General features: G+C 51.1%; 5 protein-coding genes across 5 annotated transcripts; 4 read left to right on the top strand and 1 right to left on the bottom strand.

Annotated features, from left to right (window-relative positions):
- Window positions 1-665: 665 nt before the first annotated feature.
- Window positions 666-1,958, bottom strand: B0T23DRAFT_405334 (uncharacterized protein; the record flags this gene model as incomplete). The annotated part of the gene is made up of 7 exons (XM_062838985.1): window positions 666-775; window positions 870-918; window positions 1,070-1,170; window positions 1,405-1,486; window positions 1,639-1,685; window positions 1,805-1,879; window positions 1,928-1,958. The coding sequence occupies 7 exons, from the start codon at window positions 1,956-1,958 to the stop codon at window positions 666-668; spliced, it is 495 nt and encodes a 164-aa protein (XP_062691676.1).
- On the top strand, window positions 1,812-4,350 carry B0T23DRAFT_163046 (fungal-specific transcription factor domain-containing protein). Its single transcript, XM_062832758.1, has 6 exons — window positions 1,812-2,080; window positions 2,149-2,161; window positions 2,241-2,250; window positions 2,313-3,158; window positions 3,212-3,322; window positions 3,379-4,350. The coding sequence occupies exons 1-6, from the start codon at window positions 1,960-1,962 to the stop codon at window positions 4,300-4,302; spliced, it is 2,025 nt and encodes a 674-aa protein (XP_062691675.1). The 5' UTR covers window positions 1,812-1,959; the 3' UTR covers window positions 4,303-4,350.
- Window positions 4,351-6,020: 1,670 nt separating this feature from the next.
- On the top strand, window positions 6,021-6,341 carry B0T23DRAFT_318573 (uncharacterized protein; the record flags this gene model as incomplete). Its single annotated transcript, XM_062835083.1, has 1 exon — window positions 6,021-6,341. A coding segment is annotated over one exon (321 nt), but the record flags the coding sequence as incomplete, so codon positions are not given.
- An 890-nt stretch (window positions 6,342-7,231) lies between these two features.
- Window positions 7,232-11,046, top strand: B0T23DRAFT_396639 (fungal-specific transcription factor domain-containing protein; the record flags this gene model as incomplete). Its single annotated transcript, XM_062838257.1, has 2 exons — window positions 7,232-7,338; window positions 7,551-11,046. 2 exons carry the CDS (start codon window positions 7,232-7,234, stop codon window positions 11,044-11,046), a joined length of 3,603 nt encoding a protein of 1,200 aa, XP_062691673.1.
- Window positions 11,047-12,322: 1,276 nt separating this feature from the next.
- Window positions 12,323-14,365, top strand: B0T23DRAFT_339809 (putative acetylornithine aminotransferase precursor). The gene is made up of 2 exons (XM_062835866.1): window positions 12,323-13,061; window positions 13,131-14,365. Exons 1-2 carry the CDS (start codon window positions 12,714-12,716, stop codon window positions 14,163-14,165), a joined length of 1,383 nt encoding a protein of 460 aa, XP_062691672.1. The 5' UTR covers window positions 12,323-12,713; the 3' UTR covers window positions 14,166-14,365.
- Window positions 14,366-17,129: the final 2,764 nt, after the last annotated feature.

The raw sequence follows: 17,129 nt of genomic DNA, 5'->3' as shown, positions 1-17,129 counted from the left end.
AAAATATATTTAGGATATATTAATAATATAATATAAGATTTATTAGGAAATTATTAAGTATTATAATATTAGGAGGGGTTATATCCTTTAAATCCTCTAACTTATTAAATTCGGCTACTATATTAGCAATTTACTATAATTTGAATATAGTAGATAATCTATTAAACACTTTATTATTCCATTTAATTAAACTAAGTTTAATAATAATAATTAAAGTATTAGCGTTAAAAATAGAATAAACACTTATTTTACATCGAATATAATAAATCAAAGATTAATTAGGGATAGATCATATAAATATTATTGTAAACTATCGTAGAAGGTTTACGGAAGGGTAAATTCGGGCTAATATTATTCGGACTTGTATATTTCTTATTTGTAGGCAAGTTTTATTTGTTAGGATTAAAAGCGCCGGTTGTTTCTCTATAGGGAAAGTTAAAAGGTATATATACAATATATTAAAGGAGTAATAGTCAATTAAGAGATTTTCTACAGTATAGGGTCGGTTTTGGCGTATCCACTTGGGTTAGGAAGCTTTGGGTATGGGGTCGGGTCATATGAGTACTCGAACAAGGTATGGAAGTGGTGGAGGGATGTAAGCGCTTACTACGCACGTTACCACCAACTCGCCATCCTGAGGAAGTCTTGATGTTGGGAAGTAATTGTTAGTGCATACAGCTATCCGCACGCTCCAGCCTGTGGTCAAAGCGCGCTGGAAATGGAACAAGGGCTGCCCTCTTCGGACGAGATTTGCTGTCTCCACCGTTGACAACATCTCACAAGCACTCCACGACTGTCAACGACAGACGGCATGTTGGGTTGCTTCCCGGGTTCCAACATGTGCCTACGGCTATATCGAGTTGTTATACCATCGGGCTGAGCGGTACGGCACAGCAACGCGTACCACGGAGTGAGGCGCTCACGTCAACCAAAAACACCATACAGTTTCGAATCTCTTTGTGAGGTGATGGCAACATCGAACGTTGTTTGAACTACGGTCGATCATGATTTCTGCGCAAATCCTACAACACATATTGCTCGGCTTCGTATCGGGTGGTCCAGGTGGTACGTAAGCAAGACTTGGCGGCGCGGAATGAAGTCTTCTGTCTCCCCGCTTCGCCAATCTGTCCGCATTTAGGTTGCTGTAATAAGGGACGGAAGCCATCACAGCTTATGCTATGATATTCGACAGTCTGCCTGCTTGGGTATAAAGGCAGTCTGTCTGTCTGATCCGATCACAGTCTCCGGTGTGGTCGGTCCGAGTATGTACCCGAGTTGTTCACCAAGGTGAGAACCGAAGCGACTGACGAGCCGTGATTGACTCTCCAATCTATTTCACCAATATATAGGCCGATCGCTTGGCCCCAATGTCTCTCACCATGCGGCTCTGATCTTTCGGATCACGGTTAATGACACCAACCCATCTCAAGAATGGCTTCAGGTACGGGCTCAATGTCAGTGGATGGGTCTCTGCTGAAGATGTGCCCTGTTCTTGCCGCAGTCTTGGACAGAAACAGACAGCCAAGCCCTTTCCCCCCGCGTTACTCTTGACTTTCTGGGGAAATTTCTGGGGAAAGGTGGAGGAAAGGTGGAGGGATAGTGGAGGTGGAGGTTTCCGAGGTGGGGGAATCTCCGCACTTTCACGCTTCCTTCTCCGCACATTGGGCGAAATATGTAACCCGGCCCTTGCCTTTCCAAGAAAATCTCGGAGGCAGACGAGCGGACAGCCTAGAAAGAAGAAGAAGAATAGGCTTGTTTTGCACGCCCCAACAGAGCATCCTTGTTCGCCAGGATCGCTCCAGACCAAAGTTGGCCTCCCTCGTGACCTTCACTGACAAGCCAAGACTGCTGCTGTCGTCAACGTGCTGGACGTAGCCGGCTAATATCCTCATTCCAAACCCATCTCCCTATGACATATCGTAGTCACCGCCCATTTGCCTCGTATTTCCGTCTTTCATCATGAACACGGACAATGCTTTCTCCATAACCATATTGAACAAGATGGATCCCGCTGGTGCAAAAATGCTTCTTTACACGCGACTGGCTCCTCCAAAGGAGCCAAAGAGACGATCAAGAGCCGGTAAGTCTCCACCCGGAATGCACTCTCGGCCCTTGTTTCCCCGTTAACTTGGAACAAACCTGCTCTAGGCTGCACCTTTTGGTAAGTTGTTCCTTGTACTCTCTCGGTTTTCGTGAGATTGCTGTCCCGAATATCAAGTAGCTGCTGACCTCTGGAAAAGCAAAGAAAAGGTTGGTCGAGCGCTCTCCGCTCTTACTAGAGTCTGTTAACTGACCACGCTTCAACACCATAGAAGAAAAAGTGTGACGAGGGACGCCCGCAATGTTCACGCTGCGTCGAGCATGGGGCGACCTGTGTCTACGAGGCTTTGCGGCCTCGAAGGCGTCGAAAGGCTAGCTTGGCGACATCATCATCATCAACTATATCCAGCAATGACAGCCATAGGCTATCTCTCTCCCGGAGATTATCGGACTTTGGCTACGACAGCGACAGCGCGAGTCCTCCGGAATCTACAGAGGCGGACTACATGTTCTCACCACCAGACCTCCACCAAAGCACCTATTGGAACGCACCTTCACCTACGCCGAGTTACCCTCTCATCTCTCCCACAGAGTCACTCTTCACACTGCCAGACTTGAGCCACGCCGAAGAAGTGACCGAGAATGCTGAAGATGGTGGCGTTGCGGAATCATGGACGACCTACACAGCCGTCACTACAGTGTCACGGCCAACGCCTTATTATCCAGACCTAGCCATGATAGCGCCGTGTCCGGTGACATCACCTCTGTTCGAATTTCACTCGCCGGCATTTTCAGAGTTCACGGATCGCCCCAACCGACGAGGTCTCGTGGATCATTTTTGTAATATTATTTCCCACCTGATTGTCTTTCGTGAAGAGAGTGGGAACCCCTTCCAGCAATTGGTGTTGCCATTAACGCGGCAGAGCTCGCCCCTGCTCAATGCCATCTTCGCTCTAGCTAGCGCCCATCTAGAATATCGAGGAATCCAAAACGAGGAGCATTCCCTCTTCTTCCACAACCAGGCCATTCAGGGACTTGGACGTCTAATAGAGCAGAGTGCCAAGTCGAACCGAAACGAAATTTTGGCAACCATCATGCTGCTTATCTACTATGAAGTGGTGAGTTTCTTACAGACACGGCCAAGTTTGAGAGCTAACGCGAGCCAATGTAGCTGGTCCAAAGAGGACGATCAAACCTAGTGGATGGCCACCTGAAAGGGGCACTTACCATCATGTGCACCAATCCCGAACCATCCGATTCTACCAGCATCTTTCTCGAACGGGTACGCGCACACCCAGACACACTCATCACTAGGATTCACACTAACAGATCCCCCAGGCCTTCCGCTTCTACGACGTAATAGCCGCCCTCTCCAACGGCCGCGCCCCCCTCTCGGCCGCTCCCACCGCCGGCTGCCTGATGCCCTTCCCACCTCTCGGCGCTCCCATGACCTCCCCTTTATCCAACGTCGACACCCTCCTCGGCATGGCCACCACGCTGTGGCCCATCATCCACCGACTGTCCAGCATCGTCACGCTGAAAAGCGACCTCCAAGCCGCCATCTGGAGCAACGCTTCGGCTTCCAAGATGGCCGTCTTGCGAACCGAACTCGAAGCAACCACCCAAGCCATCGAAGCCGCTCTATCACGCTGGCAACCGCAACTGCCCCCCGGCTTTGCCCCCGATAAAGAAGCAGACCAAGGGTCGAGCAAGACGGACAAAGTCCGCAGCAACCACCAGAACCACCAGTCAGAAGTCGACGTCATGTCCCCTACTACGGTGGCCGAACGCAATCGTCTGCACAGCATCTGGCACAACGCCCTCGCCTACCGCCACTCGGCCTTTGTCTACCTCTACCGTAGCGTGCACGGCTATCGGCGCTCGCACAGGGCGGTGCAAGAGCACACCCATCGCTCGCTTTTGCACTGCGCAGCGACGGTGAAGCATGAGGGGCCCATGGGTGCGCTGCTGTGGCCGCTGTTTGTGGCGGCGTGCGAGGCTGTGACGGAAAATGATCGCGGGCTGGCGGAGCAAGCGTTTGAAAAGGTCAAGAAGAGGCAGGGGATGAGGAATATTGAGAGGGCGTGGGAGATTGTGAGGGAGGTGTGGGAGAGGGCGGATAGGGCTGAGTCTGTAGCTGGAGCTGGGGCTGGGGTGGATAGGGGATCGAAGGAGCAGGAGAAGCTGGGGAACATGGGAACGGGAGAGGATCTGTGGAGGCAGGTTAGTAGGGAGATGGGGGTTAGTGTTGTGTTTGGGTGAAGAAGACGACAGGATGTCAACGGAGAGATAGCAAACTGTTTGAAAGGGAACAGATCCATCGTCCTGCGAAGTGGAGATGGCCTCAGATGCGAAGTTCTAGGGCCTCTCGGTGGAAGAATGGGCCTGATAAGCTGAAAAGCATAATGGAAACTCTTGGGCATTTGACCACGTTAGAGAAAGTCCGAAACTATATATAGCCGTTTCTGTCTGCAACAGCTCGGAATGGTCAAGAGCATGTAGCTGATGATTCGGAGAAAACTCCTGTGTGAAACAAAGCTGCCTTTTAGTGACAGCCCGTTATCTCCCTCCACTGCAGTCCCTCGAGCTCTCGCTTGCCAAGGTTACACAAGGAGGTCCAAGCTTGGCACAAACATGTGAACCTGAAGTATGTAAGACGGTGGAAGTCTGGGGAGACCAGAAGCGGGGTAAAAGCCCAGGCAGGCGTCGACACTGAGCACGATGATGCTACGGTATCTTGTCTCCCTACATCTATCTACCCGATGTACCCATCCAGAAACGTTCAAAAATGCTACTTGAAGTTCCAGTTTGCATGGAGCAGATCCTTTGACAGCGAGAATCTAGACTCGCAACAATGCGCAAAGGCCGCAGATGAATTGGGGGCCTTTTCTGTGCCTAGTCAGAGTTGGGTTCGAACCATACATGGCAGCGGCGTCGAAGATCTCCAGCCCAGCGGGAAGGAACACTCCCTGCCCTGTGGAGTCAAAAGACGCACATCGATGCACAAAATGAATGCACACTGCACATCATGGACTTGGGAAGGTGCGACGAACCTGAACCTACCTAAAATCAGTGTTCGTAGGTTGATCCGTCTGCTTTGACTTTCATGTTCCTGTCCTGTTCGTGTCTGTCCAGTTTGCCGAGATTCCGTCTCTCATCAACTCGAGTTGTGTACACCACAGTACAAGCATCGTCTCCCGAACATGGACACCTCGGGACAAATCTCCCCAAAGTAGTGGTGTGTACCGACAGGCAGACAGACAGTGTGTATGTACATACCTCCGTTTCTTGCTTGACCCGGAAATATCCCCACGTTCAACGGCCAATTGCATCTGCGAAAGAGTCTGCAGGCCGGCAGTTTAGACGTAGCATTCAGACCCAGAGAGCGATATGATTGGCTCCTTAAGCGTGGGGATAAATCCGACATGGAGGAGATTGAGCGGTATCGCCACCCGGGCATCACCGCCAAGCACAATCCACGAACACCTTCGCTCCATGTTGAGCGAGCGAGCATGAAGCTGGAGATGTACACTACTGTAGGTGATGGCGGTGCTGCACCTGGTCGGAGTCCGGAATTGACACATACACAATCAGTGTACACATCACATTTCTCAACTCACCACCGCATTTCTCTCGCCCCAATCATGACGCTGGCGCCGATTCGTAGGGGGGACGCGATTCGCTGAGGGCTGCAAATAGAGTGCTTCACGATATTCGCGACATCGGCATCAGCTGTAGTGAAGCATCGTGGCCGCTGCCCGTGGTTGGCTGCCCGGCTTGATCTCGCACAGAAGCAAAGCGCCCTACACTACACGTGTAAAAGCCGCCGCCGGGACGTCCTTTTGCTTTCCCCGTTGCCCGTCTCCCGTTCGCTAGAAAGGAACACATTGGGGGGACACAGACCTGCACACAAAAGTGTTCTAGCCCAGCCCTGTCAACAAACTATCGTATGCTAAGGTAGGAATGGAAGAAGGAAGCCTGCAGTGCCGTCTCCAATTCTCGCCCGCTCTTGCCTCGCCGCAAAAACTTTTCCTCTTTGTTTTTTTCTTTCTTTTTATTTTTTTATTTTTTTTCCCTCTCTATCTCTCCGTCCCCAAGCGCATGTCTTATCCTTGTTTCTAGGTGTTCAGTTCCTCTTCTCTGCTTCCCTCTCCCGGAGTCATTCCGTTCCCGACACCTACAAGTCCTGGGGCACCTCACCACTGCAGATCTTCGGTCGCGCTTCGGACGAGGGATCTGCTTGTTGCGATCCACCTTTCAGGTCATCGTGCCATCTCTCTCCCTCCACTTCGTTTCCATAGCCGGATCCCCAAATCCAGCCACGACGCATCTCTCACTTCTCAAGCCCTTCCATTCCTTCCTTGTCTCATTCAGTCACATACGAGAGCACACGAGCACGCGCCACCGAGGTATTCATTCCCCTTCTTGTTGTTGGAGCTTCAGCTGTGTTTGGGTCATGTCAGGGTTGCGTTCTGATACGACGTTAGCGAATAAGCCCAGCAGAGAACGAAATCCCGTGCTTGCGCGGCTTCCAGGTTGTCTTCGAGATCGGCATGCTGAATTAACCCTTGGAATCCTACTTCCCCATATTGCCAGCTCTCCTTTTGGTCAGTCTAGAACGAGGGGTCTCTGACGTACCGGAGGCTTGCACACCACCTGACTACGCTTCCAAGCCATCTTGACCGTTATTCTTCGACACCCTTTTCCGAATCCCGGAAATGATCGTTGCCCGCAGAATCACGTTCAACGGCATGACCGATGCATAACTAGTTATGCTATTGCGCGCCTGTTGAAAAGATCGTCTCTGCTCTTGCACGAAACGGCAAAAAGAGAGAGAAGAAGCTTCACACTAACGTTTGGACGGCTCCTTCACTCATTGGGCGGAAGCTCGGATATATCACAAAATCTTACCAGGGCAATTTGGCCACGCCGAACAACCAAACAACCGCGTGCCGCCCAAACCCATCCATCCAAACCTAACACTGCTGCTGCCAAGAATAGCTTCCATCATCATTTCCACAAACATAGGCTTCCCCACCATCTTGAACGTGCGCCAAGCGTCCGTCACCACTCAGCAACACCATCACTTATCCTCCCTTCCAACAACGGTTTCACGGAACGGCTTCGAAAAATCGACAAAATATTTACAAATTAAGGATTTGGCAAACCATCATGGTTATTCTATAAAGCTATGCCTGAAATGACCCTGATGACCGCACCCCTGCCGCCTCCCAAGCAGATACGCTTTGTAAACAACCAAGGCCAACCTCCTTCCAAGAGGCGGAGGATCAACGCAGCGTACGTGTTCCCCTTTTTGTATCCCCATCATACCACATCAATGATTATGCATGTTTTCATCCCATACTGCAAGCCATGTGGCCGAGGAGACGCGTAATTCAAAGAGCCCCGCTGCCCGAGACACCACGGAGAAACCGGCGGCATGGAGATTAGCAGCACGAAAGAATGTGTGACAATATATGGGCTCTATCTAAACCAACTTACCTTAACAGATGCTTGACATGCCGCAAGAGGAAGACCCGATGTGCCGGTGAGAAACCGGTTTGTTCGACCTGCACAAAGAACGGGCACCAGTGTCAAGGTTACAACGATCTGGTCGAGCGAAGGAAGGAGGACAACCGGGGCAACGGCCTGACAAAAGGTGACCACGACCAAGTTGCCGGGGTGAAAAGGGAGGCAGCGGATGATGATGATGATGAACATTGCGATGACAACGAGGAGGAGGAAGAGGAAGAACCTCACCGACAATGGAAGAGCAAGACGGCCCCAGGGAGCAAAACGGCCGGCTTTGCCGTTGTTGATAGAGATGCTTCCATGAGGCGTGATTCCATTTCAAACCACGGTTATTCAGGCACCCGGCCGCGGGGACTTAGTAATGACTGGGGTCAGGATTCAAGGTCACCCAGCTCTACGAGAACGGCGAGACAGTCCAACTCAAACGGCATTCGATCACCGACACAGCACCACAGCCATTCCGTACGGAGAAGAGATCGTATACCGTATTTTCGCTATTTCGGTCCTACGGCGATTGTCCCCGGGTTCAAGCAAAACCTTCCCAAAGAACCCTCTTTTAGGGACCCACGCTTCATGAGAACCGGCTCGTCAGTCGCAACAACACCGACGCCATCACATCACATACAGCCGAGAACGATACAGGAAACCCTCAAGGACATTCCTACCCTGGAGGACATGCCGGTATACTCCACCGACGACTCCAAGCCGGTGCCCGAAATCATCAAGGTCTTGGTCAAGACCTTCTTTATTCGTCTGGGTTGCAACTACCCCTTCTTGAAGGAGGAACGTTTTATGCGCCAGCTCGAGGAGAAGCAGGTGGAGCCCATCTTGGTCGATGCCATGTGTGCGTTGGCTGCCCGGTTCTCCGAGCTTCCTACCTTCACCAATGAGCAGGACGGCAGCAGAGTTCCCAAGTCCGAGTATGGTGATGTCTTTGCTCAACGAGTCAAGAACGCCACCGTTGAAACGTTTTCCTGTCCGTCAGTCGCCGCTGTTCAGGCCTTTCTGCTCATGGCATACGAGGCTTTTGGCGCAAACCAGGACAGTGCCCTTTGGATGTATTTGGGCCTTGCCATCCGCATGGCTACTGATCTAGGTCTTCAGAAGAAGGAGGGTGTCAAATATCAAGGGTCTCGTGATCCGTGGTTCACCAGGAGGTGGCTAAGCAAGTATAACGACGACGGAAACTCGCCCACGGACAAGCAAGAAGAGGAGGAAACAATCAGCCCCGAAGAGCAAAAGGAAGTGGAGCAGGCACGTATCGACACGTTCTGGGCAGTCTTTATGCTGGACAGAATCATCTCATCCGGCACAGGCAGGCCAGTCACTTTGCGAGATGATGACATGGATTTGGAAATTCCCGAACCCACTCTTGATCAAGAGGGTTGGCCAGATCCCTTCCCGGCTTGCATCAAGATCATCCATCTTTACGGTCGCGCGTCCGATGTGCTCAACAACATCCGGGATGCGAATGATCTCACGGAGGAGAGCATGAAGAAGCTGCGGCAAATGGAAAGCGACTTGACGATAATCTACTCGAAACAGCACGAGCGGCTGGTATTCAATACCCACAACTTCAAGCACTACGTCGAGGCGGGCCAAGGAACCATTTTCATACTACTTCATTTCTGGTTCCATGCCATGATCATTATCCTCCATGAACCAGCACTACTCACGCCGTTCGGTAAGCTCACTAACATTCAGCTGTTGTCCAACAGTCGTGAGCTGGCCAGATCGAGCGCAAAGACCATTGCGGATATTGTTGCCTTTGCCGAACTCATTGATCATCAGAGCTACATTGGCAATCCTTTCACGTCCCAGCCCATCTTCATCGCCGGATGCGCCTTCCTCAAAGAGTCTGCATTGAGTGCTTCAAGCCCACCATCACGGGAGCAATCCCCAGGAGCGATCAACAAGAGTACCGGCTCGAGAACACATGGCGGACGTTTGAGCATACCGACCGATAATAGACCGCGACACTCCTTACTCACTTCGGCCGCGGCGGCGAACTACTCGCGCTGCTCTCAGGCACTTTCACGCGTTGAACAGTATTGGGCAGGAGTCGGGTACATCATCAACGCCATGGAGCAGAGATCACAGGGCATTGAGGACTGTGAGACATTTGCACCGGGCGAGCTCGAGCGTATGCTTGCTCGAACCCGTCAGGCCTCAGTTCAGCGGTTGATGGGGTTCGAGAATCCGATCCCACCTTCGCCAGGTGTGCCGCCTATTGCCTTTTCACTTACTGGCACAACGAACTCGCCCAACTCGAACCTTACGAGACTGTATACAAACACATCCGGTACGACGAGCTCGCCCAGCTCGAATCTCACGAGAATCTATACAAACACGTCCAACCCCGCCATGTCCAACAATTTCATGTTAGTTCCTTCCATGTCATCAGTCGCTTTGCCTCTTCCACCTACATCACAGCCTACCACAGCCGCAACGCCACCAGGAAACATGATCTATGATCCGATCCGGCAGGACACACCAACGGTGGTGTTCCATCCGCCGCCGCATCCGCAACCCAATGTTCCGACAGCAAGGTATCAGGGCCGTTCATCTTCGTTCAGCCATCTTCGCGACAGACGTTCCACTTCCACTTTAAGCAGGGGAACATCCCTCAAGTACGAAACACCAGGCTCGGATGACATGACGGTGGGATCAGACAGTCCCACCATAAGCGAATCGAACTTTAACGCCTATGGGAAAAGCCTCAGCCCAGCCTTGCCACCGCTCGCACCCCCGCCTCATCGCCACTCGTACCTGAACAGTCCATCAACGCAACATGCAAGCACTCCACTTGATAACACTCTATTATCTCCCCCATCGGGACCCTTGACAGATCCAGGAGGGCTGCACCATCAGAATCAGAATCAACAACAACAACAACAGCAACATCACGGACACAGCGGTCACAACAGTTCTCCCTCCTACCAAACCCAGGGCCAGAGTCATTACCCACAGCAGCAGCAGCAGCAGCAGCAGCACAACAACAACAACAACTCGTATGATAACAGCAACCACAACAGTACTACCAACAACAATGACTATTATCACCAAGCAACGTCACGCCCCAGTCCTAACCCCGGGCTCGGTGTAGTCGATCCCTTCAACCAGAACACCTTCTCGACAGGTCTTTACTCTGCTTTTACGCCCGACTTTATGTTTGAGTGCAACGAGATCAACCTCCACAACTTGCCGGATGTGTTGGGCCTGGACGCCATCGGGGACAGTCATATGATGGAGTCGTTATCTAATTTTGACGCGTATGCTTTGTATGGGTTATTTGATGAGACGTTTATTACCGGCGGTAGTGGTGGAGATGGTGGGAATGGGAATGGGTCAAGCAGTCACAGCAGAGGAAACGATGACGATGGCGGAGGAAGGCGGGGAAGTGATCATGGTGGAGGAGGGCGGAACGGACAAGGAGGAGGTGATGGACGAGGTCATCATAGACAGGGACACTGACAGATGTCGATGATGACGATGATGGACAGGGGGTGGTGGTAAACATGATGGATGATGGGAGGCAGTTGTGAGTAATTCGTCAATCAGGGAGGCAGGTTGGCAGGATGGCAAGGTTGATTGGGAAATGCGCCCGTAACACAATGAACTGGATTGGGTGGCTCGGTGGTTGATGATTAATGATAAACACGCACACAGAATTAATACTAGTTTTGGATAGCGCTGGGAAGTATCATGAGGCAAAGTAGGATCAGTTGGGTGTTGAGTGCAGTGGGCGGGTAAAATAAATTGATTAAGTTCATGACTTCCGGATGAGCAGTCCAAACCTCCAGGGTGGTGGAACATCACAACCACAAACCACAACCGAAACCATTTTCTTCCCAATGTCCCAACCACTCAGGCTAAGATCAAAGTGAAAAAAAAAAAAAAAAATTGGTAGCGTCTCTTTGAGTAGCGTGTCATCCTTAGTGCAGGGGCCATGCTAATCTTCTCTGTATCGTTTCAAATTGACCAAATTGCCCCGAAGGGCGAGGAAAGAAAGGAGAAAAAAAAGTCTAAAAGCGAGACTGGGTGGGCGATGTTTTATACCCTTCAGACCGGAAGGATACGGGGTCTGTGCACGAGTGAAAGCTTTGAAAATTTGAGTGGAGCTTATGGGTTTTGGTCAGCTGGGGAGCAGGCCTTTGTCAGGCCGTTGTGAGCTTGCTGCCAGGTGGTGAGTGGGAGGTTGGTGCTGCCAGCTGTGGTCTCTCTCAGCCACGCCGGCCTGGATGAAATGAGGCTGCGAAGGTTGAGGCTCAGTTTCTCCTAACCCTGGCCAAGCCACGAACGAGCAAGTTGAGTTGAGTCACTTCGTTAGTTGCATTGCGCAAGCGGCGACCTGTGCTTCATCTCGATGTCAACCCAAAGCCAGGCCAGGTCCATCCGCTCCAACAACGGGACAGCGAAACAACTGGGAACTGCAAGCCGCGAAGCCGGAAAGTCAAGAATCATGTTTATCCGGATTAATTGGTTCCCAATCTTCGAGACGACGAGATAAAGACGACGACATGCTCATCAACTCCAGACAGGCATCTTCCAAGCCCGAAAACACACCCCATTCAGTTCAGCTAAAGATCTGATAAGGGGGACCTTGATGGATTTAGACAAGCCAATTGGTCAAAAGGATCTAATCGATAGCCATCGCATGAGTGTTCGGCCAAAATTTACGGGAAACCCCCGAAATCGGTACACTCCGCATCCTAGCGAGGCGAGCTTTTTTTCTTGTCCTGTGACAATGACTGTGAGTATGACTGACTGACTGGAGAAGATAACCAGGGACAGCTTAATTGCTCACATGGCGTGACTGATTTGTCTTTGGGTTCTCGTCAGTCACATATTGTCGCTGTCATTGCTGTAAAATAAACTTCTTTTCTGGCGTCAATTGAACTCTTCTTGTTGCTATCATCGTTGTTTGTCTTCCCGTCTGGTCCCTGTCAATCCCGTCCCGTTCGTCCCAGCGAATCCACTTAATTTACGTTTGTCTAATCTGGGGAAGTGACTCCGTCTTCCACCACCTAATCTTTGCAGTGTTATCTACCTACCCTTTCCCTCACCCGGCAAGCCTCTTTTTCCTTTCTTGCACCTCTTTCTCCCATCCGGCCTCCTTCTCCGTCCGCCCGTCCGTCACCATGGCCTTCCGCACCGCCCTCCGCCGGGTCGCCGCCGTCAACGCGGCGCCTGCCACCCGCCTCGCCGGCGCCGGTGCCGGTGCTGCTGCTGCCCGCCGCTCCTATGCCACCGCCTCTCAGCTCACCCACCCCGACCCGACCGAGGATTCGCCCAGCGGCAAGATGGTCCGCGAGCACGTCCCCTACATGGTGACCACCTACTCTCGCCCTCCTCCCGTCTTCGTCAAGGGCAAGGGCTCTTACCTTTGGGACTTGGAGGACCGCAAGTACCTCGACTTCACGTCGGGTATTGCTGTTAACTCGCTCGGTCACTGTGATGAGGAGTTTTCCAAGATCATTGCTGAGCAGGTGCGGTCATACTCAACTCCTCCTTGTATTCAAGATGACTGTCAACTGACTTCACAATTGCCTCCACAGGCCCAGGAACTCGTCCACGCCTCCAACCTCTACTACAACCCTTGGACCGGCGCGCTCTCCAAGCTCCTCGTCGAATCCACAAAGGCCTCGGGCGGCATGCACGACGCCTCCTCCGTCTTCGTCTGCAACTCCGGGTCCGAAGCCAACGAAGCCGGTATCAAGTTCGCCCGTAAAGTCGGCAAGGTGCTCGACCCCTCCGGTTCCAAAGTCGAAATTGTCTGCTTCCAAAACGCCTTCCACGGCCGCACCATGGGTTCCCTCTCCGCCACGCCCAACCCCAAGTACCAGGCCCCCTTTGCGCCCATGGTCCCCGGCTTCAAAGTAGGCACCTACAACGACATTGCCGCTATCCCCTCTTTGGTCACCGAAAAGACCTGCTCCGTCATCGTCGAGCCCATCCAGGGTGAGGGAGGCGTGATGCCCGCCACTGAGGAATTCCTCGTGGCGCTGGGTAAGCGCTGCCGCGAGGTGGGCGCGCTGCTCCACTACGACGAGATTCAGTGCGGTTTGGCCCGCACGGGAACCTTCTGGGCGCACTCTTCCTTGCCCAAGGAAGCTCACCCCGATATCTTGACGACCGCCAAGGCCATCGGCAACGGCTTCCCTATCGCCGCTACGATCGTCAACGAGCACGTCGCTTCCAAGATCAAGGTTGGCGACCACGGTACTACCTTTGGCGGTAACCCGCTTGCATGCAGACTGGCGCATTACATTGTTGGCAGGCTGGCCGATAAGCAATTGCAGGAGGGAGTCAAGGCAAAGAGCGAGGTTTTCCTGCGAGGGTTTGAGAAGCTCAGGAACAAGTTCCCGAGCTTGGTCAAGGAGGTTAGGGGCAAGGGACTTATCTTGGGGCTGCAGTTGAGTGAGGATCCTACCCCCGTGATCAAGGCTGCGAGGGAGAGGGGACTGTTGGTCATTACCGCGGGAACGAACACCCTCAGGTTTGTGCCTAGTTTGTTGGTGACGGAGGGAGAGATTGAGGAGGGGTTGAAGATTTTGGAGGAGAGCTTTGAGGCTGTTATGGTTAAGGCTTAACTTTAGGTTTCGGAGGGTTGCTGGACTTGGAATTGTTTAATGAATGTTTGAGCGGATTCGTTTACATAGATGGATGGATGGATGTGTCTACGCTACTTTGGAGGGGTAAAACATAAAAAGGCTTGGGATGGTGTACGGTTGACGGGGTTTCTTTTGCAAAATGGCATGGCAAAAAAAAGTTCAAATCCTTTCACTTTCCTCGTTAACTTCCCTGTCAACTGTGACTCCTGATGAGGTCATTACTACCTACCTCGGCGACTTTGGCTATGTTCGCCAGCCTTGTAGCAGGAGCTCGGTCATCACCGATTGAACCATGCCGTCATGTAAGAAACCTGAAGGCCAGAAGGGATGCGTCTCATATTCAGTCGACTAACCATAGCCTTCATGGGCCTCCGGGGTCTACATCGTGGAAGATCGTTCCTCGACGTAGACAATACCTTTACCCCGTCGGTTTACATCTCGTCGACAGACTTCTTAGCACTTGAAAGCTCAGAATATTTAATTTGCCTACGGTAACTTCCTGTTGCCCGGCATCAGTGATCCTGACACGTGCCTGACTACCTCTACGCTCAGTTGCTGTTATGGATGGAGGCTGGCCATCAATTGGCTATTCAGCGGTTCAGTCATGCCGTCACTTAGGAGACCTCAACGCTGGCAGGAATGGTGTTTCACTTCTAATAATCAGTGGGTAACTAACTACTTACCTAACTCTTTAAGTACATTCGGGTCCAGACTCACACCGATAATTCCTTTGGTGGTATGTAGATTCACGCTTGGTTCCTTCATGTACCAGGCTGAAAGATACTTCCATGTGCAACTGTTAAATATCAGCAAGGGCTAGCTAGGTATGCATTCCAGGGACTGGAGAACCATCAAAAAGAGGCGTTCTGAACAAGTCACAACCCGTTCCTTCCGTATCCCCTTTCTCTAACACTCACTCGGCTTTGCATTGGAAAGCAGCTTACCTAGCTCGTCCGTCAGAAAATTAATAAGACCTTTGCCGAGCGGGCAGTGAATGAGTTAGTCAAGTTGAATCAGTCCGATACCGTTCGGTATAGTTAGCAGAGGCTGTTGCAAATTTGGAATAAGGATTATAATCATTCAAGAACACATTAGCTAGGGTCCCTTCGGGATTTTTCTGTCCAGGGTTCGCGCGAAAATTAAGTTCAAAGGAGTAATGAAGATGCTTGGGTGCGTAGCAAGGGTATACCCAAGGTGTGATATCGAGGGTCTCAAGGATTTTGTCGAGGACGAGCCTAGGTACCTGCCTGGTCAAACCCATCATCGCCAGCATGTGACTAGAAGGCGCTCACTCCATTGTCCTACTTACTACGTCATGACACTGTGATTCTCCCTGGCTATGGCTGCTGATATGCACTTTCCAATTAGTAAACACCCGTCTGGAGTTTGACTCCCAAGACCTCTGAGCTCTGAGCTTGCGAGGGTTCTTTCCTTCTGGGAGGAAATAAAATACACGCCACCTCTGGGTCACTCGATCATTCGGAAGGTAAACCCAGCTTAGTCCGGCGATGGAATACTCTTGTCCTAGTGATCTGAGTCCGTCTTGTGTCCGCCCAGGCGTGCGATTCGATCCAGTTGCGGCGTGCCTCCGTGATGGCCATATACTAGTCGTCAACCAGACCTACGTCCCTCGTATAGACCGCCATAATTGCGTACGCCTTCAATCTCAATTTATCGCGGCCGATGGTTTCCGCATACTGAGGTTTGTAGGTAATGGACGCGGTAATCGCAGAGTTGATAATGTAGTCCAGCATGCGTCTGATTTGTTGTTTAACCGGGAAAACCATTCCGGTATCCTACTTGTAGTATACAATAACAGCTGACTGGTTGGAGGGGTAGAAACGTCGGCCTTCCTTGTTTATCATCGACATCAATCCCGCCTTGTCGAGGTTCAATATCTAATCCGACTTTGAATTGGCAACTACAACGCTTATATCATGGTATGCGGCCTTCATCATGACGTGGTTAATTGGGCGGTTGAATGCACTAGGTGAGATGGTATCGTCGACACCTTTGCGTGGGTCAGTCCTCTTTACTTTAATGATGGTGTTGACCGCATTGCGGCTACGGCTATAGTATTCGTTCTCGGATATGTGGCCGCAAATGCCGTATTTCATCCCTTCCCTAAAGTTCAACCAGCGTCAACTGGATCACCACACCACCACACGCAGCCATCACACCCACAGGAATAACAGCCGCCCTTCCCTATACCTTCACCCATCGCCACAAAACCTCGTCAATGAGGACTTTCTTGTAAAGTACACTCACGCCTATTCTTCTTCTTCTCGTTGGACCGCAACCGAAGCAGTGGTAAACTTGAGCGTCGGCTGAGGTCTGGTGCTGAAGCGAAGCTCGGAGATAGCGCAGTTCTTTTTCCTCTTCCGAAGTATTCCCGCATCAAGATCATTTCCAACTTTACTATTGGAATTTTCGTCCTCCACACCTGTACTATTGAAACAAGTGTCCTCGATATCTTCGTGCCCAAGAAGTGCATCGTCAACACCTTCTTATAGATTTTGGCTACTACCTTTCATCCACTGTAGAGCCTGTATCCCAAAGTTCTTCCTATTGCTCAATAGTCTCTCACAGACCTTACCTACGATCTTTAGTAGCCTTGAGTCTAGACTCTATTTTAGTAGGAGGCTAGTATAGTTCTTATTATATATTCTATATACTGCCGAGAAAATGTATCTAGTGATGAACTAGGTCAATTCGTCATCCTCAAAGTCAGGCTCGCGGAAGTATACGTGCAGCATAAGGATACCGATAAAGTTTTGTCCTCCACATATATGGTTTTGTCTTTCCAATATATGGGTTCGTCCTCTACATATGGGGTTTTGTCTTCTATATATATAGTTTTGTCCTCTACCTACAATGCTCTTTCTACCGCAGGACTTTAGATAGAAAGCCCTCAATACTAGTAGGTGATTTTCAACATTGGTT

This window comes from Neurospora hispaniola (genome assembly GCF_033458365.1).
Source record: "Neurospora hispaniola strain FGSC 10403 chromosome Unknown B0T23scaffold_5, whole genome shotgun sequence".
In the NCBI taxonomy this organism is placed as follows: domain Eukaryota; kingdom Fungi; phylum Ascomycota; class Sordariomycetes; order Sordariales; family Sordariaceae; genus Neurospora; species Neurospora hispaniola.
Note: the sequence above shows the minus strand (reverse complement) of the source record. Positions and strands in the feature narration are given on the sequence as shown.

Coding starts and splice junctions, on each gene's coding strand:
- B0T23DRAFT_163046 (XM_062832758.1), top strand. CDS start 1,960: ATGAACACGGACAATGCTTTCTCCATAACCATATTGAACAAGATGGAT. Junction 3,159..3,211: donor TGCTTATCTACTATGAAGTG/GTGAGTTTCTTA, acceptor GAGCCAATGTAG/CTGGTCCAAAGAGGACGATC. Junction 3,323..3,378: donor CCAGCATCTTTCTCGAACGG/GTACGCGCACAC, acceptor CAGATCCCCCAG/GCCTTCCGCTTCTACGACGT.
- B0T23DRAFT_339809 (XM_062835866.1), top strand. CDS start 12,714: ATGGCCTTCCGCACCGCCCTCCGCCGGGTCGCCGCCGTCAACGCGGCG. Junction 13,062..13,130: donor CCAAGATCATTGCTGAGCAG/GTGCGGTCATAC, acceptor TTGCCTCCACAG/GCCCAGGAACTCGTCCACGC.